Source organism: Hoplias malabaricus, chromosome 8 (genome assembly GCF_029633855.1).
Source record: "Hoplias malabaricus isolate fHopMal1 chromosome 8, fHopMal1.hap1, whole genome shotgun sequence".
NCBI lineage: Eukaryota > Metazoa > Chordata > Actinopteri > Characiformes > Erythrinidae > Hoplias > Hoplias malabaricus.
The window spans coordinates 11,687,057-11,714,354 of NC_089807.1; the positions used below are offsets into that span (position 1 = coordinate 11,687,057).

The following is a 27,298-nucleotide window of genomic DNA, read 5'->3' on the forward strand; positions in this document are numbered from 1 at the left end:
AGGGCGTAGATTTGTTCTTGACATTGGTTGGGACTTATTAATCTACCCCCCCCCCCACCCATTGCCTGTTTTGTTTTTTTTCCCTCTCTGCTCTGTGATAAAATGAGACCGTAAGAGAACTGACAGTTGGCAGTTTGTGCAGTTAATTTCCAAACCATGTTATTTATAGCTACAGATGATTTTAGCCTGGTGTATGCTGTACGCCAAAGCCTAGCCTTGCTATTAACGTTATTATGATGGACTCATTTCGCTGCCATTGTCACTCGCTTTTGACACCGATATGTCACTCACTTTTGCACATACACACACTCACACATTCACTCACACACTCCCACCTACGGACACTTTTGAGTCGCCAATCCACTTACCAACGTGAGTTTTTGGACTGTGGGAGGAAACCCACTCCTCACAGACAGTCACCCAAAGGAAACCCACGTGGACACAGAGAGAACACACCAACTCCTCACAGACAGTCACCCAGAGCAGGAATCGAACCAACAACCTCCAGGTCCCTGGAGCTGTGTGACTGCTACATGCTGCGCACCGTGCCGCCCAGGTTAATGACAGATATTTTGTTGGTTTGTTGTACTACTACCAGTGGATCAGACACAGCAGTAGGTTTTCTTAATCCAGTGATCATTCAGTGTACATTTAACTCACAAATGATCTGTAATTATTTATAGTACTTCCCCAAATAATACTTCACAGCTCTAATTGCATTTTCCACCACAGAATTTACAATTTATCATGTGAACTGCTTGATTTTGCCATGTTATTCACCATCGTGCTTACTAGGGATGCACCAATCAGATTTTTCAAATCCGATACTGAGAGAGAGAGAGAGAGAGAGAGAGAGAGAGAGAGAGAGAGAGAGAGAGAGAGAGAGAGAGAGAGAGAGACTGAGAGATAGTGTGTGTAAGAAGCACTAAGAGCTAGTTCTGTGAGAGAAATAGTGAACAAGAGTGCTGAGAGTAGGCCAGTAAGAGTGTGTATGTGGAAGCGCTAAGTGCCGGTCCTGTGACTGTAGTGCTTTTAAGTCAAGCACAGCGTTTCTTGAATGCCGTGTACATGTTATCATAGCAGTCATCGTCATGTGACTCAGCAGGCCCCAGTAGTCTGTAATCATCACATCGCCATTTCTTGTACATGTCATTTCAAATTAAAAGCCCTCTCTTTTGTACATGGATCAGTCCAATGCGTCGGCCTAATTATCAGACACCAACTCCAGTTAATTTGGTTAATATTGGAATGATACTCGATCCAAATATCAGGTCAGTGCTTATGTTTGACCTAGAAAACAGAGGGACACACATGGCTTTACCTGACAGCAAGTTCAGTAGAGAAACAACTGTCACACTGCTTCTGCTCTCATCTCACTCAGTCACAACACACTTAACCCCAAGAGCTCTCTAGCGCTCTATCTCTCCCTCCTGCACACTCTTTTTCCCATGTAGAGATTTAATGAAATAACTAGTTGTCTCACTTTCTCACATTCCTAACACTTCACACTGCTTTGAACACACACACACACACACTCAGTAACTCACTTTAATCTTCATTCCACAGATACAGCGTGGCTCCACTAGCTGGAGGTGTGACCCTGAGTGTGTGGTGATGAAATATGCCTCCTGTTTGACTCCATGATGACAATTCACGCTGCCTCTTTGTTTTTCTGTTTTCTCTCTCTCTCTCTCTCTCTCTCTCTCTCTCTCTCTCTCTCTCTCTCTCTCTCTCTCTCTCTCTCTCTCTCACAAACACCACCTTACATATTCAGAATGCATTTTTTCTTCTTAATCATAATCTAGTTTACAGCCTAAAAGCCACTTCTGAGCCAAATCAAGAAACTGTTTGTTCTTTTATAGATTCAGTTACTTTGCATAAAACAGTTATTAATGATTCATGAGTGTCTCAGTACCAAGAGCTTCCAAGAACTGGCATTCACAAAGACACCATTTCTGTTTGAACAAGGGCAGCCACACACAAGTAACACAGGGCAAACTAGAGAATATAATGAATTAGTTTTTCTGGAAAAAGACTAAGTTGTATTCAAATTTAGATGATGATAAAATGATTCCAGGTAGGCTCTGGATCCACCGCGACCCTGAATTAGATAAGCGGTTACAGATAATGAATGAATGAATGAATGAATGATAAAACAATTTCCTTTCTGTTGCAAACAGGAAAGTGCCATTGATTGAACCATTAGAATCAGCACCTTCCAAATAATTTCTCCAATGTCTGGGGGGGGGGGGGTTATATTGTTTGATGATGTTACTAGTAATATCCACTGTTGCTAAAGCCATCTCACCAAATAAAGACAATGGATGGTCTATTATAGATTCTACTGAAAAATAGTCTGAAAAATAGAGATATTTAGCTCCATCAGAGGGCTCAGTATTTCATGCTTCCCTAATTCGCACACTGCAGCAGCAAACCTTCTGATCTAGCTCAGCTAGCACATTCAATATAATATAAATATACAAGTAAACAAATGATTATTAATCAGTTAAAGCCGTGTAAATCCGTTTATTAAAGTTGACTGGAAAACCCATCCTAATACAGACAGCTGTCAATTATTCCATGTATCAAAGGTTTTTGTTTCTTTTATTTTTGTTTGTTTTTTTTCTTGATCTAGTTGTACATTATTGTAACATTAAGGTAGCTGAAGAATCCAGGGACTCATGATGGAGTGCTCCTCGTAGAGTGTACCTGTCTGATGTATAGCTCAGCTAGAACACATGTGCAGTCTGTACCTCCTATTAGGGCCTAAAGATTTATTTCTGACTGGACACACACAAAATCCGAATTCATCCCCACATGTCAGTGTATGACCTTGAATAACGTATGAGCAAAAATTAGAATGACGATAGTTATTTAAACCATGATTAAAACTGCACAGAATCTTAATAAGCATAATATTGATAACCACAAGCAGTGGAAATCGAAGTGAAAGTGAAGATTGTATGTTTCTGTACTAAATGGATGGGATTGGTGCGGCAGTTATGCAGACCCATGCTAGTTAAATTTGTATTGCTTTGACGGCCCGACACATTCATAATGACCAGTTTGTTTAATAAGGACGTTACACTTGAAATCAATATCCTTTAATCATATACAGCAGACCAAGTCCTATAAAATATGATGAATGAATGTTTCAGTTCAATCAGAGCATTACAAAAACGGGCACTGCTGAGAATTTGCTCTAAAAGGCACCAGCTTTTTCTATTCTCCACCCCACTGCTATCATTTTTATGTAAAAAAGATTACAGCCCTGGCACCATTGATTCAACTAAAAGTAGCAAAAGGCCAAGTTTCCAAAGGGCACATCACTTCAAAAGTGATCATACGAGAGCAGCATGAGTAAAATAAGGAAGGGTGTAGTATGCACGCCGAGATAACTGAAGGTGTTTTAGAGTTGGGCCTGGCCGCCACTGGTGCTACATATGTCATTAGCTCTAATGAAACACCCCAGAACTCACACTGACTGTCTCTTAGTTGTCTAGCTTTGAGAAACAGATGGCAGGAAAACAAACATTTGAAGTTATGGATATTTTGCAGAAATGCTGACATCACACAGTGTGCCTGTCTCTAGCTAAAATTCAAATAGCTCTTACTGCAAAATACTCCCTATACAGTGTAATTTATAAGTCATAAAACTACAATGAATACATTCAAATAGCACTAGATTTCAGACTCCCACATACATTCATTATCTGTCACAGGGTCGTGGTGGGTCCAGAGCCTACCTGGAATCATTGGGCACAAGGCAGGAATACAACCTGGAGGGGGCAACACAGACACACACTCACGGACACTTTTTTTAAGTCGCCAATCCACCTACCAACGTGTGTTTTTGGACTGTGGGAGGAAACCAACGCAGACATGGGGAGAACACACCAACTCCTCACAGACAATCACCCAAAGTGGGAATCGAACCCACAACCTCCAGGCCCCTGGAGCTGTGTGACTGCGACACTACCTGCTGCGCCACCGTGCCGCCCCTCCCACATACAGTGTTGTGCAATAGTCTTAGGCACCAGAGATTATGAGATTTAAAAAGCTATTTATCTGAACAGTAAATGTTTATTTGCTAAAAAACAAACAAACAACAAATAATGCCCAACATTAGAATGAAACCAATTAACATTATTCCAGTGAGTGTGATACTCTGTGTGTGAATGTGTTGGTTTAACGTTCTCCAAATCTCTCCTCGTGGAGTCCGTATTATTATTTGAGGTTACCGTCCAATACCTAGTTTTAGTGGTTAATAAATAATGATGTTAAATAATGTGTGCTGTTGATTTAACAAATTCATGCAACCAAAGAGAATCTGAACAAAACACTGTTCTTCAAATTCACTCGCACCTACTACTTTAAAGAAAATATAAATCTGATATTTTTTATTTGTTTTATATTATTATTGTTTTGTATTTACTGTGATCATATATAACTTTATACAAGCACCACGCTTCGTTGTGCTTTGATGTCTCTTTTTAAAAAGTACTATTGCCCCCTACTGGACTGGATATTGCAGCCATTTTCAGCCAATAAAAGTATTTTGATTTTTTTCTGTGATAAATATTTGCTTTGGGCAAAAAAGTTCAATAAGATTTGTTCTATTCCCTGTTACCGCAGCCTGATCATGCAGCACACTATCGATGAGTACATATGCTCATACTGTTACTCTAAATGAACACTTGAAAATGTAATGAAAACGTAAACAAGATCGTAAAAGTGCTTGCGTGTTTTTGTAAAATATATGAAAGGAAAGCAACCGAGGGCAATGTGCTTGGCGCGTGTGGGGAAAGTGTTATACTTATCATCCAGTATCATCCAGCTCTTACTTGAGCAGGAATTAAAGGAGCAATCTGTAGGATATTTACTGTAATTAGTCATAAAATATCCAGGGTATGTGATCATAGATTAAGGAAACAGTCAAAGGTAAAACACTGCTGCCTCTCAGCATTGCTTATTCTCCTTGAGTAGTGGCCAGTCCGGTGCGGAGCTCATAGATCCCGCCCTTCGAGGTCCTGCCTGTCATCCTGCCCTCTGTTCAGTCATTTTACTGTCCACCTTGTGGCCAGGTCTACAAACAGTGTCTTGCAGCCATGAAATGACCTAGTGAACATAGTTAATGTTATATTTTACAGAACCCAAAAAGACCCACTGCCCTTCCAAAAATCTCCATGACCAGAGACGGAGTAAAATGAGAGGAAGTATTGGGTAGGCATAGGTACATTTGACAGGGTTAGGGCTGTGTTTTGTGTGTTTTATACGATAGCATTGTTTGTTTGTTTTAAAGAAATTGATGCAGATTCATGTGTGTTTCTCAGTGGTGTGTGTGTGTGCTTTAAAGAAATTAAGCATTAGGATTATGTTTGAAAAGCCTCGCATATCACCTATTTAAGGAGGAACGGAGCAATCCAGATTGGTAGTACACAGCAAATAGAAACGCTTCTCTAGTAGGTAGATGTTTTAGTTACACGATGTACACTTGGTTGTGTGTTTTAAATGGATAAAATAGTAAATACGTGATTCAAAACGAGATTTGTTTATAAATCTAGTGCTAGCTTTAGCTTCATATAGCTGTTTAAGGTGGAAATGAGTTTTCAATAAAAAGCTTGAGAACAGAATTAAGGTGGAACTAAATGCTTGAACACGAAAATTGTGAATAATTGGTTGAATAATACAATTGGTTTGTGTGATTTAAATAGACAAAGTGGAATAACAGTTGTTTCAAAAGCTATAGCCTTTGTTTCAGCTTTTAAGGTGGAACAGAAAGTTCAAGAATCTGACGAATAACACCAATTTGTAAACAGACACATGAGGTGGAATGAAATGTTTGACTGAAAATTGAGGATAAGATCTGCCTCCTAAACAATATTTATGGTGGAAGGGAAAATCGATAAGTAACACCAGCCTTGTCTAGTCTGAAATATTTCAGGTGGATTTGGACAGTAAAGGCTTGTAAATGCAGGGAAATGTCAGCTGCATGTTCACTTTTTTTGCGTAGGTAGATGTTTTAGTGGAACGCTGAACACTTTTATGTGTAAATATGTTGATTACAGCCCAAGTTTTTAAACTTGTCTCTTGCTTGTTTGTTCAATTTACCTCAAACTGGCAACCTGTTTGAAGCTTCACTTCTGGGGAGGGCAGGATGCAGACAGCTCTCGCCACTATTTTGAAACTGTTATTGATGTCAGTATTACAGATTGCTCCTTTAAGGCTTCTGCTCCCACTTAGGTGAAATATTATGTCCTGTGATTTAACTCTTTTGTGTGTTAATTCTGAACAGTAAGCATGGGGGACAGGAGAGAACAGGTGTACTTCAGTGGAAAAACATTACACACCAGTTTTATTCCTCAAATGTTTGTGTGCATATGTATGTTCAACTTCATTACAACGTATTGTGATAATATTGTATCATATCATCTCCCCCTCTCTGTGTTTCTCTCTCTCCCCCTCTCTGTGTTTGTTTCTCTCTCTCTCTCTCTCTCTCTCTCACTCGACTGCTCTTGCTCTCATCAGAGATTGTACAGGGCCTCCCCACTGACCTTCACAAGGGCATCCACTGTGCCACTCATTAAACAAACCCATAAGCTCCTCTCTGCTGTGATGAGCTGCTGGATGGCCTTCACAAGCAGAAGAATGGGACAAATATTGAATTTATTTGTGGGAAGCAAAGTAGCTGAGCATAAACTAAAATCAATATTTTTCATTCCCTCCAAGAGTGGAATGTAGGATTAGAATTTTATTCCAACATGGCTGAGATATCCCTTATTTAAAATGCTAATGACTGATTCTTGCCCTTTATTTCAAGGTGAAATGTGAACGTAATGTGATAGCCTTGTATGTGTTTACACAAGAACATTAGTGTGTGTGTGTGTGTGTGTGTGAATAGTAAAAGGAGCACCTCAGTTAGCAAAGCTGTAGTTTTAGGCCTCAGAAGAAACATACTGGGGGGTACCTTTTCATGTCACTGTGATTGTACTCTCAAGGGTGTGTCTTCAATACTTTATCTAGGGACTATAACTATGATTTCAGATTTGAATGTTGCATTGTTTTCATACACCAGGTTTAAACTTTTATTTTTTAATGTTTTCTGTTGGATCTACAGGACCATTTAAAGGCCTTTTGGCAAAAGCAGATTTGAAGGTCTAATATTCACCTGAAATGTGGGATTAAACGTTCCCATTTTTGCTTTGAATATTAACCTTGTTCATTTGAAATATCTTATAGAATCTTTATAGTAATATCTTTTGTATTTTGTGAAATAGACAATAATTGAGGCTGGGGCAGTTCCTTCATTTGAAAGTTTTCATCTGTATACATTCATTGGCTGTTTATTCACCTAAAGGTCATAAATCCAGTGGAGCCTCCAAAGTATTGCAGTCCCCTGTGGCCCCTTTCAGTCAGAGGCCAATTGGAAGTGGCCCATTAAATTCTCCATCCCTGGGGAACACCTACATGTCCTCAAGTGAAATTCACCTCTCTGAGAACTTGGCTGAGCTTTTAGAGATTGAATTGGGTGATAAAAATAATGTGAGAAAAGGAAAACATAAAGACACACACACACACACACACACAAGCTCATAATTAGAAACACACCTCAGATGTCATTATACAACACAGAAAGGCCTGTTCTATAGAGAGCATGGGGCAGTTCAAGGTACACAACAAAGAGAGGGCAAGCACACTTATCTCATACTCCCTGCTCCTACATCAAGTTAAAAGCTTTTATGAGAAAAGACAGAAATAATTACATAAAACTACCCCAGGGTGTAGCTCCATGCATGAAACATTTATTAAAATATATGAATCTTGTGATGTTTTCATTGTTTTGATGTTTTTCATTAACAAGCACAGGGGGGCTTTCTTATGCCAGAAGCACTAGGAACGGTCAGGGGTGCAACAGCAGGTTACATGCGTGCATACATATTAATGCGTTAAATATTTTCACCAAAAATAATAATAATAACAATGTAGGGAGCTTGGCATCAAAGTGAAATGCTAATGAGGGGAGGAGAAGCAGCTGTTGGCCTATTTTAGAGGCTGGCCCTGGAAGAATAGCCTGATTGCTATCTGTGGAACTCTTTGCACCTTGCCCTTGGAGAAAACTGAACAACATCAAAGCCTCTGGACAAAGCCCTCCTCAGAACGACGTCTGCTATCCCATAATACCAGATCTAGATAACATTCTGTAGACTACGATTTGCAAAGAATTGCCACGTTATAGTTCCTTGTAGACTCAACTTGTTTTCTAATAGACCTGCGATGGACTGGTGCCCTGTCCACAGTGTGTGCCTGCCTAACACCCAGTGGTTCAGGGTAGGCTCTGGACCCAGTACAATTCTGATGAAGTGGTTACAGTAGATAAATACATTAAAATGAATGATTTCTTAAAAAATAAATAAATAATAAGAAGAAAAATCAACATGAACAAGGGGTGTCCCATTCTTTGCCTAGAATTGTACTTATTTTCTTAATCTCCAGTTCTGCTTTTATGTATGTCAGAACCCACAATGGAAACACATCAGGGAAATCAGTGCAGTCAAGAGACTAAACTGCCGTTTGGAAAACAGGATGATAAAATACCTCACGCAGAGCATCTTCCCTAGGGCTAAATTAATTCCAATCATTGTTCATCGTTAAGACACAGAGTCTGTGTTCCAAAGCTGAAGCTTTTCCACAGAGAGCGTTTACTCCCACAGTGGAGGAGTTTGGTGATATATTTTCTACAAGATATACCCCAGCAGTAAATCCTGGAAGAAATGGTTCATGGTTTAGGATGTGGAGAGGGTGTTATTGGTCACAGCTGGTTTTGAAATAAGAACCAATAAATAGGGAGCATCACACATGCCCCACTGACCCAGCCGCCAAAACAGCAAAGGCAGTTTTTCTCTACAAAGACAAACGTCTCAGCAAGACAGATTTACCTGAAAACATCTACCACACTGGGTCTCAGTGGAGGGGTTTCACGACCGCTATTAACAAAGTAAACGACAGGCCCTCTGTCTCCCCCAACATGAAGCACACCGTCATAAAGCGAACGGAAGAGCAGCCATGTATACAACGGGCCTTCCAGTAAAGTAATTTTCAGTTACTACTCAAATGACATGGCTACTCTAACTGAAGTGGAGGCCATTTTACAACAGTGGCTGAGGGCTCTTGTGTGCGGAAAACTGACTCTCGAGGACTCTCAGCTCATCTGACCTGCTGAGAAAAGCTTTGTGGAAATGTGCTCATCAATATGGAATGGTACTGCACTCCAATGATGATTGTGCAGTGTGTGTCTGTCTGACTGTCTGTTGTGGTTTGTTTGGGTGGGAGCCAAGTTGGGGTGAGTAATAGTGTGAGGAAGAGAGGAGAAGAAACATGTGAATCAGCTCACGTTACTCACTGTGAGTGGTCTGAGAAGCTTATTTCACTATATTGACACATGTCGCTTGTTGGGTCTGAATGGCTAATGTCAGAAGATGTAACTGAACTAGTGACTCTGGTTACATATAGCCTAGTAAATGTCAGAAGAATTTCGGAATCTCTGGCTATTGGCAACTGATAATACTTAAGCAAAATTAAGTGTAATATTAGGTACTGTACACTTCATAGTTCCCTTTTAGTATTAACATTACATTGGTAACACCATCTGTACTGATTTGCTGCTAGTCCTGTTCTATCTCACTGTCTTTCAAACCAAAAACACATTCCTTAATTTCTTGATTTGGTGGATACTGTATGCCATTGACGTTATTTAATGCTTGATATATTGTATTGAGTTGTTTTTGGCCATTTGTTCCCAGTTTTCTCCTAAATTTAATCATAACCACTATGCACCCACTAGCAAGGTGTCTTCATTCTTCTGAGAAGCCAGCCGTCACATCCTTTGGAATTAATGCCACCAATAAACATAATTGGAGAGCTGAACGCCTACCCAACATTGTAGACCATCAACAGACCTATACAGAAGAGTGGAGAAAAGGCCGTCCTCCCCACAGGGCGAGGCTCCACTCTTGCTTGAATGAACTGCTAAACGTTCATTCATTCATTCATGATCTGTAACCACTTTTCCAGTTCAGGGTCACGGTGGGTCCGGAGCCTACCCGAAACACGCCTTGGATGGGGCACCAGTCTATCACATGGCGACACACACTCACACCTATGGACACTTGAGTAGCCAATCCACCTACCAACAAGTTTTTGGACTGTGGGAGGAATCCAAAGCACCTGGAAGAAAACCCCTGTGGACACGGGGTGAACACACCAAACTCTTCTTTAATGAATACATAGGAAGCTTCCTCAGTTGTACTTATGAAGCAACATTATAAATCAAATATTGAACATCATGGTGGCACAGTGGCTCAACAGATAGTGTCACAGTCACACAGCTCCAGGGACCTGGAGGTTGTGGGTTTGATTCCCGCTCCAGGTGACTGTCTGTGAGGAGTTGGTGGGTTCTCCCCGTGTCCGTGTGGGTTTTCTCCGGTTTCCTCCCACAGTCCAAGAACACACGTTGGTAGGTGGATTGGCGACTCAAAAGTGTCCCTAGGTGTGAGTGAATGTGTGTCTGTGTTGCCCTGTGAAGGACTGGCGCACCCTCCAGGGTGTATTCCCGCCTTGCGCCCAATGATTCCAGGTAGGCTCTGGACCCACCGCGACCCTGAATTGGATAAGCACTTACAGATAATGAATGAATGAATGAATATTGAACATCATACTATTATAAGATAGGTGTATATAGTGTGATGTTATGTTTTATATATATATATTTGCTACCCTCTGATTGCTGGACAGCATTTGAATATCCACATACATGAGCTGAAAATGCATCATTCAAGAGAAAGCATTATTTGAAATTTGGTCAGTTTATTGAAAAATGTTGGGCCACACACTCAGGTGATATAGAGTACCTGTTTATGCAAATGGGAAATCATGAAGAAATGCAGATATGCTCCTGTATATTTCCTCCTCCCAGAGAGTGAGAACTGCTCCATCTTGAGCTCATTCTCTCTGTCCAAGGCAGTGCTCATCTGCATATAAATTTCATTCATTTTAATGGCTCTTCCAATTACCCAGCTCAGTTCCCCAATCTCCTTCAGCCAAATTCTTCCTCATCTGAGAGTGTGGAGAGGGAGGCGCTAACTCCTCCACCCAGCTGATCTGAGCACTGCAGCTCAGAAGCTGTGGGCCCAAAACTCTGTTGAACCACACACACCACATCTGACATTCAGAATGTTTGTTGTACCACCCATGGATATTTTCTGCTGGTAAAGTGGTAAAGATATCTCAATCTGTTTCCTACAGTTTAGGTGAACAATTCTTACCGCACTATAATGTGCATGCAGCAGCAGGGAACACATTGCACCCGTTTCAGTCCCTGTACAGTAGGGTTGGGTGGTATAACTGTAATAACATATACCATGGTTTTCAAAAACTGTGGACTGTATCTTGAGGATTGTTATTCAAAACTGACCATTTCTGTTCTGTCTCTTTGTTTAGTATGTGGCAAAATCCAGTGTATTCATATGCATTTAAGAGAGCCACAGGAAGGGGGGCACTGTGGGAGGCCACTGACTGGTGGAAAATAGGTCGGTAAAAAACACAAGCCCAGTAGTTTAAAGCAGAGTTCAGGCAATATCCTGTCAAAGCAAAGCTGAAAACCATCAAAAATGCTCTGAAAACAATTTCACAGTTGCCTTTGCGCTCACAGATGAGGCTTTATTCTCTAAACCCGTGTGATTTGAGCCTCAGCTGCCTGGAACACACTCTGTGCTGTGGCGTTTAGCTTGTTAACTCACTCATCTAAGTGTAGCTAGCCAGATGCTTGTCTTTTTTCATATTTTTGTGTCTATGTACATTGATCCGTATAGAGGCTGTGCTGAGCTTCTGAGATAGTATGAAAAAAGTTGATATGGTGCAGAGACGCCATGCTTGAATCATGCTTTTATTTTGAGTTATCTCAAAAATCCAGAGAAGAATATAGCTCCTCCACCTAATGACTAAACGTATTTCAGTCATTCTCCTGTATTAAAGGCACTCTGGGTACTTGCTCCATTAACTAAAAAATTTTCTTGCCGTGTGGCCACAAGGGTATGTAATACAGGTGTCTGTGGTACAATAATATGAGGTAATAAATATGATGTCCCCGATGTAGTATACGTCAGTCAGAATGCAATGTATGGCCTCATGCTTCGGTTCATATTTCATTAAATGGGATAACCATACTCCAAAACATTACCTGTATGTATTTTTAATGTTTAAACATATTTAAGCTCTAACCAAATCTTCATTTACATGAAACCAATTTGTTGTAATTACATGTTTGAAATATCAGAATCTCTATGAGGTCCATATGCATCTTCTACTAATTAGATGAAAGCAGGGAATAATACAAAATATTTTCTGTGTGAAGAAATGTTATACAGAGCTGTAAATTATTTCACAATGTCTAAGAAAGCTGAGATACTGAGACTGAAGGAATTACAAAACAAAAAATTAACTGGAAAAATGCATTTGTGAAATGCAGTGACCACATTTCAGGAAGTTGATTCTATACATTCATTATCTGTAAGCGCTTATCCAGTTGAGGGTCGCGGTGGGTCCAGAACCTACCTGGAATCATTGGGCGCAAGGTGGGAATACACCCTGGAGGGGGCGCCAGTCCTTCACAGGGCAACACACACACACACACATTCATTCACACACTCACACTCAGGGACACTTTTGAATCGCTAATCCACCTACCAACGTGTGTTTTTGGACTGTGGGAGGAAGCCGGAGCACCCGGAGGAAACCCACACGGACACAGGGAGAACACACCAAACTCCTCACAGACAGTCACCTGGAGCGGGAATCAAACCCACAACCTCCAGGCCCCTGGAGCTGTGTGACTGCGACACTACCTGCTGCACCACCCCAAGTTGATTATATATTAAATATTGATTATAATATAAAAACCTTCTGGAGCCTAGCACATAGATTACAGTTAAGCATAGACTGATTACTATGCTTTAGCAGCATTTGTTCATCACTTTTTCACATTCAGAATATTACTTTTATGTTTATAGCATTCATGCAGTGCAGTAGTGATGCAATGAGATGAAAATTATTTCTTTCAATGGAACCCAAATTCACACTGGCCAAAAAATAAATAAATAAATCAAATTTATAAAAGTCCCACTTAATGTTTTCATTCTAGCTGCAGAACACCTTGAATGGTGCAGCAGTTACATTTGGGGACCTAAGCTGCTTATTTAATCTAAAGCTCTGTATGCCTGCAGTTCATTTGTAGGGGCTGCCTGATGTGCAGTCCCTCTTTCAGAGCCCATAGTATTAGCAGTAGCATCTTTGCTGCATTCAGGCTGAGCCCAAAAGCCGCACACAGAGCTTTCAGCCTGATACATGAGCAGCCTGCTGCCTTTTCTGCCTATGCTCAGAAATGTGAGCCTGGCTGTCTGAACCAAGAGCAGAAAGTGCAGCACATTCACTGAGGACAAAAACGGGCATCACATCCCTTTCTCTGTCCTTCTCTCTTCACCCTTTATTCAGGTATTACAATCATCTGCTGCTGTCCACATAACACCCCATGCTCTAAACTGCAATTCAAAAGCACAGGCTACTGTAATTTGCAAAGAGACCAATAGAGTAACACCCTCAATGAACACCAGAACACATGCTGCACGCTAAAGTGAAAAGTGGCAGTTTGTGTTACTTCAGTTATAGCATGTACCCACCCTATGGACTAGATGTTGGAATATTTCTGTGTAGATTTGATGCCATTCAGCCACAACAACATTAGTCAGGTCGTGGCATTGGGTGATTCATGTTGGAGCACACACCCCTCTCCAACTCATCCCAGAGGTAGTGACTGAAGCTCTATCACTTCACAGAACACAGTTCCACTGCTCCACAGCCCAGTGCCGAGAGTGACACTTGATATTGGGAATGGTGATCTTTGCTGGGTGCATAATAGATACACCTTAAATGAAAAAAATTCAGTAATAATAATCCCTACAAACATTTGGATGTCAAGTGTATAATTTGTTCCTTGTTCTAAACAGTAACTTATCTTCATGTTGGGTTTAAACTTTATCCGTTTCTAAGTTTTATTTTTACATTTATCTAGTGGCTTGGTGGTTAGCACATTTGCCTTTCAGCACTGGGATCTTGGGTTCAATTCCCATCTGGGTGGTGTTTCCATGTTCTTTGTGTCTGTATGGGTTTCCTCCAGTCTCTCCCGTTTCCTCCCACAGTCCAATAACATGGAGGTCATGTGAATTGGCTGCTCTATATCTGAGCCCCCTAGTGCCTGATGCAGTCCTCCAGGTGGACTGGCGTTCCTCGTTTAGAGTATGTTGACGCTTCACTCAAGTGTGTGTGTTGAATGGTATGGCGTTGTCTGCAGTGCTGATAGTGAAGCGTACTTGGACATCTTTAAATGTGTTGTACAAGTGTAATGATTAAAAAAGATTATCATAGCAGACATCTGGATATTTGTGCTTTTAATGCACAGTAAGATCAGAGTCATTACGTTGTGATCCATGTTCAAAAAACATAATTTTGTAAACTAACAATCGTTTGTTTCTACAGTATCCCTTTAAATCAGGGAACTAGGGCAGTACTGGAAGCAGATACAACTGCACACACACATATAGAATGGTAATGCATATGGTGCCCGTGGCAAGGCCGAAACCACTAATGGGCAACTGATGATTCATCAGTGACGCCGTCATCGTATGTAATGCTGCTTTAAATTGACAAGGACATGGACCAGTGTGAATATACTCTATTTATATCTCATGTTTGGACGGGTCGTTTTGATGCCCCAGATGTGCACTGGAGGACCCCCTAGGGCAGCTGATATTCATGCCACACCTGATGGCCTTCTCTGCTGAGCTAACAGAGCTTTTTCTCCAGGGGACAAGCTGTCTATCTGTCCACTCATGGATTTGTTAGTTATTTCTTGCGTTTCTGCTGTCAGTGATACTATTTTTGATGCTCTGTGTACAATTGACACTAACATTCAATCACTCTGATGGGTTTATAAGCCACAACATGGCTCCTAAATCCAGACACTGATCATCTGAATTTTCCAGACACTATTCAAATTAAACTTGTTTAAATACATGACCTCCTGCTCATAAACGAGTAGCATACACTGAAACATCAAATCCATTTATTTCACTGAGCTATAGGTCAGCATGAGATGGTCAGAGGATGACTACTCTCCTACAGCAGTGACTCAGGCTGCTGGAAGCCTGCCCTTCTTCCACACAGCTGCAATAGCCACTCCTACACTGTACAGTGAAACAGTTAAGGTACCTCATAAATTCCCCTGTCAATGGAAAAGGTCAGCAGTGTATAACTGATAGAGATGTATGAGGGTGATATAATGAGACAGATTGCCTACAAAGACATGTTCATAATGAATAGGTGCTGCTAATAGATGACTACATTAACATGTTAAGTAGTTCTGGAAGTCTTTGTATGCGGGTTAAACACTGTTGAATCACAGAACTGATTTTTTTAAGAGCAGTATGGAGAGATTTTTTTTAAGCACTTTTTAAAGTAAATTTAATGCAATGTGATTTCATTAGCTCTTCAGTTATTTCATATTTATACTATACATAAAAAACTAAATGAGTCATACATTTCATGTCTGGAAATATGGTTTCTTGACCAGTCACGCTGTGATATATCTATATGAACTGCAATGTTATGTTTTATTATTATTGGACAGCACTAGGGTTGAGGATTATCTTTTTTTTTCCTTAGCTATGTGTTAACATGAATTTTTCAGCAGGGAACCATTAAATAAGCGGGAGATAATTTCCCAGCCCTTTTAGAACACTGAGCAATCAGTCTCTGATTCTGCCACCCTTGACATTTTTGTGGTTTAAGACTCATATGGCGGATGATTTAATCTAGCTCCTGTGGCTCAAGCTCGACTGAGAGGATGTAACAGCAGATTAGGTAAGAGCCCTGCAGCTGTCTGACTGCTGCCCTCCCGCTTGCAATTTCTCATTGGGGGATGATCAATGGCGGTCACCTTGTGCCCACAGCCAGCAGGCAACCAGGGTTTCCGGGTGAAGATCTGACCTGCCCCTTCATCCCCTTTGCCCATCCAGAGACCTTGCCAGTGGCCCTCTCAACATGAGGTGTCTATATCCTCTACACGGACAATAGAGGTTAAGCAGTGAAGAGGCTGGACTCTAGAGTGTTCAGGACTAAAACTCTATGCCTGAATTTGATTAGATTCTAGTGTTTCCACTGCTGAATATTTCTTTACGACACTGTACTATTGATATATATATATGCAAGATTGAGCAGGTTTTAGGGAACACTGGGGAAAATAATCCAACTCATGTGGAAATGTCATATTTTTAGGAAAAATGTACTTTGTGTTTGGCATAGTGGCCACTTCGTCTTTGCTATATCCAACACACTCCAACTTGGCAGCACAGCATTTTCTGCTTGAAACTCAATAGAGATGAAGGTAGACTGTAATCATGGAAGGGTCTTTTGAGTGTTCAATCTCTCTATCAAACCCTCATCTCGGTTTCCAAACATCTGTTTTATACATTTTGCAGAATCCTATTTATCTGTTGCAGTTTAAGTTCTCAATTGTAAAATATCGCTTTTAGGTTCCTTTAAACATTTTAAATTCAATTTGGTTTTGGCCAAGAAACAGATGCTTACTTCATTGAGTATTTTCAATCAATTCTAATTGATCCTAACAATCCAAAATCAATACAGTTGGACCAATAACCAATCCATACCTGTTTAGAACACTAGTATCTTTATATGTGGAATATAAGCATTTCCTTGACACACTGGGATGCCTTTCAAGGAATAAGAGAGGCCAGTATTTGTAATGATTAACATGGATTATTTTCACTGTGTTTAATTAGAGCATTGATGTAAACAAAAGAAAAGTGTGTAGGAGTTGAGGTTGTATGTTGTTAAACAAGACAACCACATTTATACAGGCCTGGGCTAGACGTTAACAGCGATAACTACACAGTTGAGAAAGTGAAGGTGACTAGATAATGTATGTGGCGCCAATACAAATAGCTTGGACAGAAGTAAAACTGAAAGCATTATGTTAAAGATAAAGTTTTATTCAGATTTATGCCTTGCTCAATTGACAAAGCCATTACAATTTTTTCCTGCACTTTACTGAAGGAGTTGAAATAATAACAATGCACTTATAAGGGTGAGTGCATACTCAAGGGAACTAGCAAAAAAGCAAGAGCTAGACTTGCATCGACAGCAAACGTGAAGGACATAGTAAAGACCTAATGGCACCTGAATATTATCCCGTTCCAGCCTCTAGCATTGTTCATATAACTTGATCTTGTGACGATGCAATAAGGACCTGAATCAATTGCTTATTGCTGAGCTAATGTATGGTCGATGAACATTCTAGCCTACTGCTTTGCACAAAGCCTCCATCACGTCTTTTCTACACTAGACGGTATACTACTAGAATCAACATGAATATTTATAGCTTATGGAATTAATGACAACAAACAGGGATCACTGGGGGAATACACAGGCATCTATTTGGGCGACAGCTTAGCTACATTTGAATTTCTATTAAACTGCAAAGAAGCAAGCAGTCGTTAATTATGCCGATACATTCAAGCTCAGTCAATCGGCCGGGACACAGAGTGGAGTAGATTTAATTTAGTACTGGAGTGCGACGCTTCTTAGAAATGCTCCATAACAGTTACACAACCTCACGGCACCCAGCATGGCCGCTTCTCAGAAGTGGATTTCAGCATCACAGTCAAAGGGGGCGAAAAGGGCGGTCTGACTCTCATTCTCCACCAGCTGAGGAGCTCATGAGAAATGAAAGAAGTAAATTAAATTAAATTCTGTTTAAATGTTGAGGCAAGCACGCAAAAGCCAATCCCCCCTCTTCAATTCAATGAGTGGCTTAGCCTCCAAATGAAATTACTGCAAATCGTCAAAACAGTACACTGTCACATCAGCCTTGAACTATGCCGAATGCCCACGAAGCATGAAGCGTAAACAGTGAGCAGGGCTTGTTCTCTGTCACATTACCAATGCAAATGCAGCTCATACAGCATTATTCATTATTTACATGAGGCATTGACAGGCCATCTGATTGACAGACAGTTTCAGCATCCTCAACAGAAGGCTCTGAGACACACACATACACACAGACCCCTCTGAAACACACTCACAGGACAGCCCTGGGTTGTAGAGCTATATTTAGAGTGAGGCGGATCAAGGTCATAGGCAGTGTCCTCTGTGAGAACGGCAGATATCCGGCTGAGCTACTGGCTCTCCCTGGGGCTTGGAGAGCAGTGTGGATGGGATTGAGTGTGGAGATAGCAAACCTGACTCTGCTGTAGATGACTCTGGCTAAGGAGGAGGTTACAGTAATGCAACACTGATAGGCTGCCAGAAGGGTGGGGAGCTGTTATATTACATATTTTAGCAGGAGAGACCATTCCAAATGGTGAAATAGAACATTCTGCGGATTCAGACTGCACAATTTATGTCCAGTGTGGATTTCAAAATCCTAAACCTCAATGTAGGATGATTATAAAAATTATAGCCAAATACCCCCCCCCCAAAAAATCCAAAAAGGCTCAACGGCACAGTATATTTACTAGGATTAAGCATACATCCATGATCGTCATTAAATCCTCAATAAATGATAAGTAAGCTGTGTTTTGGCAGCTTTTGTTTGCAACCACATTCCAGCCACCTATGAACTAGTACTACAATAAAGTGAAACTCCAGTGCTGGTGATGTTTTTTTTAACCAATAGTCAATGAATATTGTGATATTCATAAAATAAATAATAAATGTATAAATACCTGATCATGTGGTCTGTGTAAAATGCAGTGTGTGCTGGATAGGATCTATTAATTACAGCCAAACAGAGCTTGACGCTGTAGACCAAGGGGCCAGCTAAAAGCAGCCATGCCTCAGAGATGGAAGGGAAAAATAAAAAGAAATCTGTCTGTCCAAAACCTCTTATGGGATAATCCTGCCTGGCTGGCCATGGGTAACATGGACACACTGTAATTCCCTGCTTGGATTGTTGGCACAGGATTTTAGCAAATGCCAGAGATGCATGTGAAGGGGCGGCAGGGAGGGGGAGGGGTCGATCTAGTTTAATGAAACTCTGTTAGGCCAAAAATGGACCCAAAAAAAGACTAGTGATCAGTGGTATAGCGAACAAAAAAAAACTGTTACGTGATTGTAGACCTGAGGAGCTTAGGACTAAAGAAGTGCGAGAATGCTGGGTTGAGATGAGGGAGGTGGACACTTCTGGCTCAAGGATGCTAAAGTGTCTATGTGGAACATTTTAATAGGATCTGCAAATTTAGAAAAAGATTTTTGGAAACAGATAATGTATGAAAGGAAGGGTGTTCTCAAACAGCTTTTGTACACTTACAAAATAAACTACAGTCTGCCTAGAAACACACGACCATCTCAGCTGCTACGTCCACCATGTCAAATGTTGCTCACATGTATTTTAACATTCCATACGTTGACAGTCAAAACAGACTTCCATCACAGTAAGAACCGCCTCTTTACTCAAAGACATCAGTCACTGCAGAGTATCTGGACATGTCTTCCAGTGCAGTGAATTCAGGTGTTAATTAGCTGCTGTTATCTGCCTCTTAAACGCAGCGTAAGGTAAACAGCACTGCTTCAGGAAATGTCCCATGGCCTTGGCTAGCTCCACAAGTCAGCACTTTCCCCCTTCAGGAAATCATTAGCAGTTTGTGCTGGAGAGAATGCCTGCCACACACCAAGAGTACAGGCTAATATTTTTTCTTTCTTGGTACCACACAAACACATTATCCTGTTTACTGAGAGAGAAAGGCAAAGCCAGATAGTGACACTCTCTACATCAATGAGACGACACCGACCATTATACCTTAATGCAGGTTCGTCAGTGATGTATACGGACCCTCGTTTGTTCCGTCACACAAAAGCATTAGCAATTAACCTATCACCCCAGATCTACATATAGGACTCAACACTAATTGTCTAGGTGATCAAGTGATTTTGTTGAATTCCGCTAATGTGACATAGGGCTGTTACAATTACATAGTTAAAAACATTGATTTTAATTTGCATTCTTGATCAATCACTTAGTGATTAATCTGCACTCTGAAGGATTAATGTCATTGTCATTATAAAGCCTCTATATCTTAGAATTCACTTTTTATGAGCTTTAAAATAAAAGCGAAAACCCACAGTAAAAGAATCTCACAAATACTGGTATTTGTAATTACAAATGGCGGATAAATTAAGTTCAGCATAAATTAACTTGCTCTTATAAATGTGCATGTAAGGTAAAGTTCAAGTTCAAAAGTTCAACAAAGTCAGTAGTGACAGTGTTACTAGTTTTGCCCTTAGCAACCACTCCTAATTGTATGTGTGCATAAGTATTAATGGAAACTTTAATTATTCAGTTATGACATGTCTGAAATATCTTTGATTACAAGGTCAAATCAAAAATGGGTGAACACTTCATATTTTTTTAATCAGTCTATTTACACTGCACTATGACTCCATGCAGGTTTGTGTAAGTAGACAGACAACTTAATACGGTTACTTCCTACAGCTGTGTGTGTGTGTGTGTATACCTGAGTGCAAGTGGGTGTGTATGACTGCATGTGTGCTTTAGTGTACCGCAGTGTTTGGCTTCCCACACTTCACATGCAGTTTACGAAATTCAATATGAACAACAGCCCCCTTCATGAGGGGAATTCAAAGTCTTGGAGGTACTAATGTAAGGGAAGGGTGTCATAGAAAGATAAAGCAAGAACGGTAAAAGAAAGCAGAGTGATGACCCTGTTTCTCTTCACTGCGACTGCTGCAGTGCTACTGCTGCAGTCTTCAGTTTGCCACTCCACTCACCTGGAATCACAAGGCAAAAACAGTGGTGTCCACTACTGGTCCTGCTGGGTGGCATTGTCTTCCGGCTTTTGGTTGGGCCTCTGAATTAATGCAGTGTGATTGGTTACAGTTCCCTCAGTTAGGCTCCGGTGCGTAAATGGTTTCCGAGGCATAAAAGCACAGGTAGATTGACAAGCAGCAGCTAAAGCCTGCGGAAATCATGGCCCTCGAGAACCAAGACTGGACACCACCAACCTAAACCAGAGATCAGGCATTCTGCCAGACACTAACGGCCCTGTGCTACCTCTTCAGAGAATCGTCTGAGCTGTGCAAAAAGAAACATAACTAAATGTAGATCATGGCTTATAGAATGGGATGGTTTAAAGCCTGGTTATGGGGTGTGTTTTTGGTTTGGTTTTGAAACTGATGCCCTCCTTGATGACTGATGACCATCCCTTTGCGTGTAGTGTACTGAATGGCCCTCAATGTGGGGTGCTACAGCAGGCTCCAGTCGGACCCACCATTCATACCGCTGTAGATGCTCCGGTGATGGGGGGACATCTCATCTCCCGACCTCCTCTGGGCCATATCCCGCACTGGACTTCCAAGCTTGCCATGCTCTGGGCTTGCAGCATACACATGCCTCAGCATCTCTGGGCTTCCTGAAATCACACGACCCTTCTGCAGGTGTTCAGGGGTCCCCGAAAGTATCTGTTTAGGCTCGGGACTCCCACACGCACTCCCGATGCTCGCCCTGTGCTTCTGGAAGAGGTCGGGGCTTCCCGGAGGCTGAGAGGACACCAGCATGTGCTTGGAGAACTGCTCCGGACTGCCTCTAGACAGGCCTTTGAGCTTCTCTGGGCTGAGACCTCGAAAACCCTTGTGGTCAGGGCTGGAGAATGAGCCGCAGCGAGGCCGGCACACTTGAGGGAAGGTGTGGGCAGCATATTCCGGACTTGTGCTTCGCCTGCGTCCTGAGTGCTCAGGACCCGGCCGCTCCTCCCCTGAGCCTGAACGGGGTTTGTGGAGGAGCTCCGGACTGCCTCCCGCTGGACCGGCCAGCAGCTGCTGCTTGTGTGTGAGGTGATCAGGGCTATCCGTGCTGCCTGCACTGGAGGTACTGCTCCCGTCTCCAACGTCCCTCAGCAGCCCCGGCCCAGGCACGCTGGCATGGGAGAGGCTGCTCTGGCTATCAATCGAGTTCCTGCAGCCTGCTGGTGCTCCAGTGCCCACTGACCCTCCTGTACCCCCTGAGCCCTTCTCTTCCTCCAGCATGAGACAGAGTTCCTTCAACTCCAGGTTTTCCTTCAGCACCTCCTCTTGCCTCTGCTCCAGCTCCTTCAGCTTTTGTAGGTAAAGTGTTACCTCCTTGCGCATGATTCCTGCGCTGTAGCGGCCGAGGCGCTGCCACTCCCTTGAGACTTTTTTGCCCTTTTGCCTGTCATCATCCAAAAAGCAGCAAAGGTCTCGCAGTTCCTGGTTGTCCTCCTGCAGCTTCTGATTCACTTCCTGCAAAGGCAAGTAAAGGGAGAAACTCAGCAGAAATGTCAAAGGAAGGACAATTCCTATGCAATGCTGAAGCCATTAGGAAGATCCTAATAACACTGCAATAAAAGGCAGATGCTGCACATACACTGCATACAAAACAGGGACATTACTCTTCAGCTGTTCTTCAAACACTCATCTATACAACATAAAAAAGGATTGGAAAGAGACATCTATGGCTGCCCTATGTGCAAGCTTTAAATGTATTATCAGAAGTGCATTAAATATTAGATATATGTTTGTGTGTAATCAAAATATTCCTAATTGCATTGTTCTCAATTTTTTACGTATAATTGCTCATACACACACACATTTAAATGGCCCATATTACCTGACTTGGGGTGTTTTCACAACTGTACATTTTATTCATTCATTCATTCATTCTCTGTAACAGCTTAACCAATTTAGGGTCGCAGTGGGTCCGGAGCCTACCCAGAATCACTGGGCGCAAGGGGAACCCACCCTCTAGGGGGTGCCAGTCGTTTACAAGGCAACACACACTCACACACTGTGGACACTTCTGAGTCACCAATCCACCCACCAACATGTGTTTTTGGACTGTGGGAGGAAACCGGAGCAGCTGGAGGAAACCCACGCGGACACAGGGAGAACACACCAAACCTCTCACAGACAGTCACCCGGAGCAGGGCTCAAACCCACAACCTCTAGGTCCCTGGAGCTGTGTGACTGCGACACTACCTGCTGAGCCACTGTGCCGCCCTGCACTTTTTAGTCTGGTTAAATCGAACTGTGTTTCGTTTTCACCCTTGGTGCGGTTTTCTGTGAAAGAAGTAATCTCATTCGGATGTGGACCAAGACAACCGCACAGAGACCCTTGACAGAAGGTGGTCTCGGTCCGGTGCCAAACGAACTCTGGTGTTGTTCCTTTCTGGTTAGTACGTGATCTAACCTCGTCCAAAAAGGGTGTGCTTTGCATATTGGACTCAGTACGCATGTAAACAGAGAACTAGTTAAAGTTTAGCTGCTAATCTGAGTAATGGATCAGAAACGCACTAGTCCAGAACACAGGATCATCTTACTGTGTTTACATTCTTGCTCCTGCCTCAAACAGGTGTGACCAATCAGCAGTCAGAACATTCTCAAGTGGTTTGCAGTAACGTGTTTTGGTGCGCTTGGATTTTTCAGCGTGTGAAAACAAAACAAACCAAAAGGGAAAACACTCCAAGATTACGAGGCTCTTATTACAAATTAACAGGTGTTATTTCAATTTTCAGGACCCCCACAGGCCACCTCAGTGCAGGTGTGATTTGTGTGCAGCACTGCTGTGTCTGATCCAGCACAACACACAATAACACCACCGCCATGTATGTGCCACTGCAGCGTTGAGAATGATCCCCCACCCAAATCAAACCTGCTCCGTGGTGGTCCTGACCACTGAAGAGCAGAGTGAAATGGGGATAAGGAGGTATGCAGAGGCAGGTGGACTACAGTCTGTGATTGTAAAACTACAAAATGCTACTGTATGTGTTTATATATATGTGTGTGTGTGTGTGTGTGTATTTATAACTGTGTCTGTTCTGCAGTTTTATTTTTAAGTAGAATTAAATATATACACTCCAACGTGACCAGGCTTTTTATTTAAGGTTGAAGTTATGTTGTGAAAAATATAATGGAAAAAATGTTCTGTCTCTTCAAAACTTAGTGTTCTATTGGACGTTTACATTTGTGCCTTGGGAGATTAAAATTCACCTGGACAGTACCTGCTGTTCAGGCAGTGAATGGGCCCTTTGATAGTAGGCTGCAGATTAACAAATAAGTGCAAACATATCCACAAACGTGTGTGCACTGAAAAGCCTATTCTCATGTCTTGTATTCCAGTGGACCTGAGCAGGGTTAACCCTATGCTCACATGTAGATCACATATACACATGGCGTTGTGTGCAGTATTACACATTAATGGCTACTCATTAACTTAAAGCTGTGGAGTTAACTGTGGAGTTTCTCATTTACCCTTGTGTTATGCCAGACACAGTTCACCTTTATTTATATTCTCAGTAGTGCTCTTTGCTCTTTTCCAAGGCCACTGCCCAGAGCAGGGTATAAAGGACACTAGGAAACTAATGTAATATCCCCTGAGTAACTTGGGAGTGTAAGCACCTTGCTCCAGGGAACAATGGCAGAGAAAGGACACTTGACCTCCAGTGTTAGGTCAACATACAAGCAGCCTTTAGCTTCTGCATGTTCTGATCTCTGGCATGAAGCCTTAACCCACTGAGTCACGACTGCCCTTCCGAACATCTACGACTGAAAACTGCCTTGGACACCTTTGGAATACCAAATAAGCCGGTATGCAGGCTTTGACTCATCTGACTCAGTATCGTTCACCACCCCCAAACTTCCTGACATTCAGCATCTAGCTCACACAAGTGAAAAAGGCCAGCATTCTATCCCTAAGGTATCCCTTTTATTGTCAATGCACTCATCCCCTGGTCAGATTGCAGCTTTTGTCATTTCCCAAGGGAAAACCAGTAGCTACACATCTTCCACAAAACATACATGTAGTGGTGTTTATCTGATCATTTTAAAATATGAGTGAAATGTGCAGATGTCATGTGAGCATGGGTTATTAATGTGTATTATCATGCATGTGTGTTTGATGAGAAACTCGAGTGTTACACACTAAGTCTTAAGGGTTGATACAACAGCTGCAGTAAAGGGCTTTCTCTCAACCCTAACCCCCTCTCCTCATGCACTAGCAGTGTGTATCTGGTGGTCTTGCTGCTTTTCTAATGCCCTGTCATGGTCCTCCCCGGTCTGTCCGTGTTACCTTCAGTCCCCGGATCTCGTTGAGATGCTGCTGAAGCCGGCGGTTCACTTCTCTGATGAGGTTGCTATGGTCCACGATGACGCTCATCTTCTCCGCCTCGGCTTTGCGCAGCCTCCGCACCAGCTCCTCTTTACTCCACTTCAGCAGCTCCTCGTCGGGAAGTTTGGACAGGTCCTCCGCGCCGCTTTCAGCCTTCTTGGCCATGGCTGACTGCGGCTGCGCTTGATTCGGCTTCTCCATCCTCGTTCACCTCGGCTTCGGCAAAGCTGTGTCTGAGAGACAGGAGCAGCTCCGCGCTGCTCACACTTTCCAGAAATTTCCCGCTTAGGAAGACGCTTAGTTAAGACACCACGCTCGTGCTGAAGCTCTCGGCGCTATCCATACTGAAGCCCACAGAGCCGGGGGTTCACTTACTTCTCTCCCTTCTCTCCCACTCTCTTCCTCTCGCCTCCTGCTGTTGCTCGGCGGTGGGAAAAGCCCCGCGTCTCTACGTCAGAGCCGCTCGCTCTTCCCGCGCGCCGCCGCTGTTCGCGCCTCTCTTTCCCGCCATGGAGCTTCTGCAGCACCGAGCCGGCCGGCCTTTCTGACCGCTACACACCGCTGCTAAAACACCGTCACCATCTCTCCTCAGACACCGTACCGGACTGCAGCGCTCTCTCTCTCTCTCTCTCTCTCTCTCTCTCTCTCTCTCTCTCCCCCCTCATATATCCACACCCCCTTTACCAGAATGCACTGTTTGTTTTTTGGTAGCGAGCTCCATCTGGCGCCTGCACTGTTTTGAGGCTAGACCTTTAGGAATAATCAAATGACACCTTAGTCTTTACTATAAGCATTAGCATTAAGATCATTCACAGCATATGTTAGAAGTACCAATAAACCATTCAAACAGATATTTTGCACTACGGTTTTGGGGACTGTTACATTTTAGCAATATATATCACATTTATACTAAAGAGCAATATTCTTAATACATGATTTTATTATTTGCGTTATATTCTTCTTTTTTAAAAATTTATTTATTTATTTGCTTAGCAACCAATTGTTACTGCTATTTGTCCCCGGGTAGAAAAGAAAGGTGTGCAAATGTTTGTGCATTCGTCCTTTGTCATATCTAATCAGACACTTGTTACCACAACACCCTAGCAACTACCTAGAACACTTTAGAAACCTAATTAAATACCATAGTAATAATTTAGCATATACAGTTTTGCCCTAGTAACCATGTAGCAGCCGCCTAGCAACGGTCTGGAATGTTCTAGAAACACCTCGGAACGACTGCAGCTGCGTAGCCATGCCATGTTTTTATACTGAAATACTTTAATACTATTAATAATACTACTTCTACTAGTACTACTACATTGTTATTATTGAGATAGTGCTCCATGCTGTGGAGATGGATCAGTGTTAATGTGATGGCTTGTTTCACATCACTGACACAAACCGTCTTAACTTAAAACAATGTTCAGTTTCTAGACATGAACAGGGAGAATGTACTACACCGAACCCTATCAATTAAAAATAGGGAGGATATGGGATCTTTTTTGAAGAACCTTTTTTTTTTGAGAGTGTATATCCATCCTTTCCAACAATTATCAAGAGCCATCACAAGCTATACACAGTCTTTTAGACAACATTAAATATGTTAAAAGTTATGCTGTCACTCCATAATTAGTGAATTAAAATTCCTCCAGAATAATCAAAACAGTTACTGCAGCAACCGAGTGCACGCTCCTATATATTAGATATCATTTCTAGAAGAAATGATGAATCAACAGGTTCCAACAAACTTCTATAAGCTGGGATCTGAAAGTCTCTGTCAGAATATCAGTGTCAGTGTGTGGCAGGTGGTGTTAATGGGAGAACACAGACAGAAGTCTGTCAGCACTGGTTTGAATAGGTGTTGTCTCAGATGTGGGTCAGCAGGCTCTCTGTCATTTACTCCTGAGGCTCTGATGCCCTGTAGTGAGGATGATAGTTCTTGCTCATTGATCTGGGCCTGCTGTTGAAAAATTCATGATTCATTAACTGCTTTAACAAGACACAGCAGCTTGAGCTCTGGCTCTGTGCTTTCAT

The 27,298-nt window shown here is 42.1% G+C and overlaps 1 protein-coding gene across 3 annotated transcripts in view; it reads right to left on the reverse strand.

The window, feature by feature from the left end:
- Nucleotides 1–25,856, reverse strand: part of ccdc85a (coiled-coil domain containing 85A) — a 29,319-nt gene extending 3,463 nt beyond the window's left edge. Inside the window, exons 1-2 of one of the 3 annotated variants that reach the window (XR_010804125.1) lie at nt 25,226–25,856; nt 20,914–22,401 (exon numbers count right to left, since the gene is read on the reverse strand). Coding sequence is in view for 2 of the 3 variants with exons in the window: in XM_066680107.1 (XP_066536204.1) it covers nt 21,414–22,401; nt 25,226–25,465 (1,228 nt within the window). In the remaining variant the exon portion in view is untranslated. The remainder of the gene's footprint in view (nt 1–20,913; nt 22,402–25,225) is intronic. The other 2 variants (XM_066680108.1, XM_066680107.1) reach the window with 2 other exon arrangements.
- Between the last annotated feature and the right edge of the window lie 1,442 nt (nt 25,857–27,298).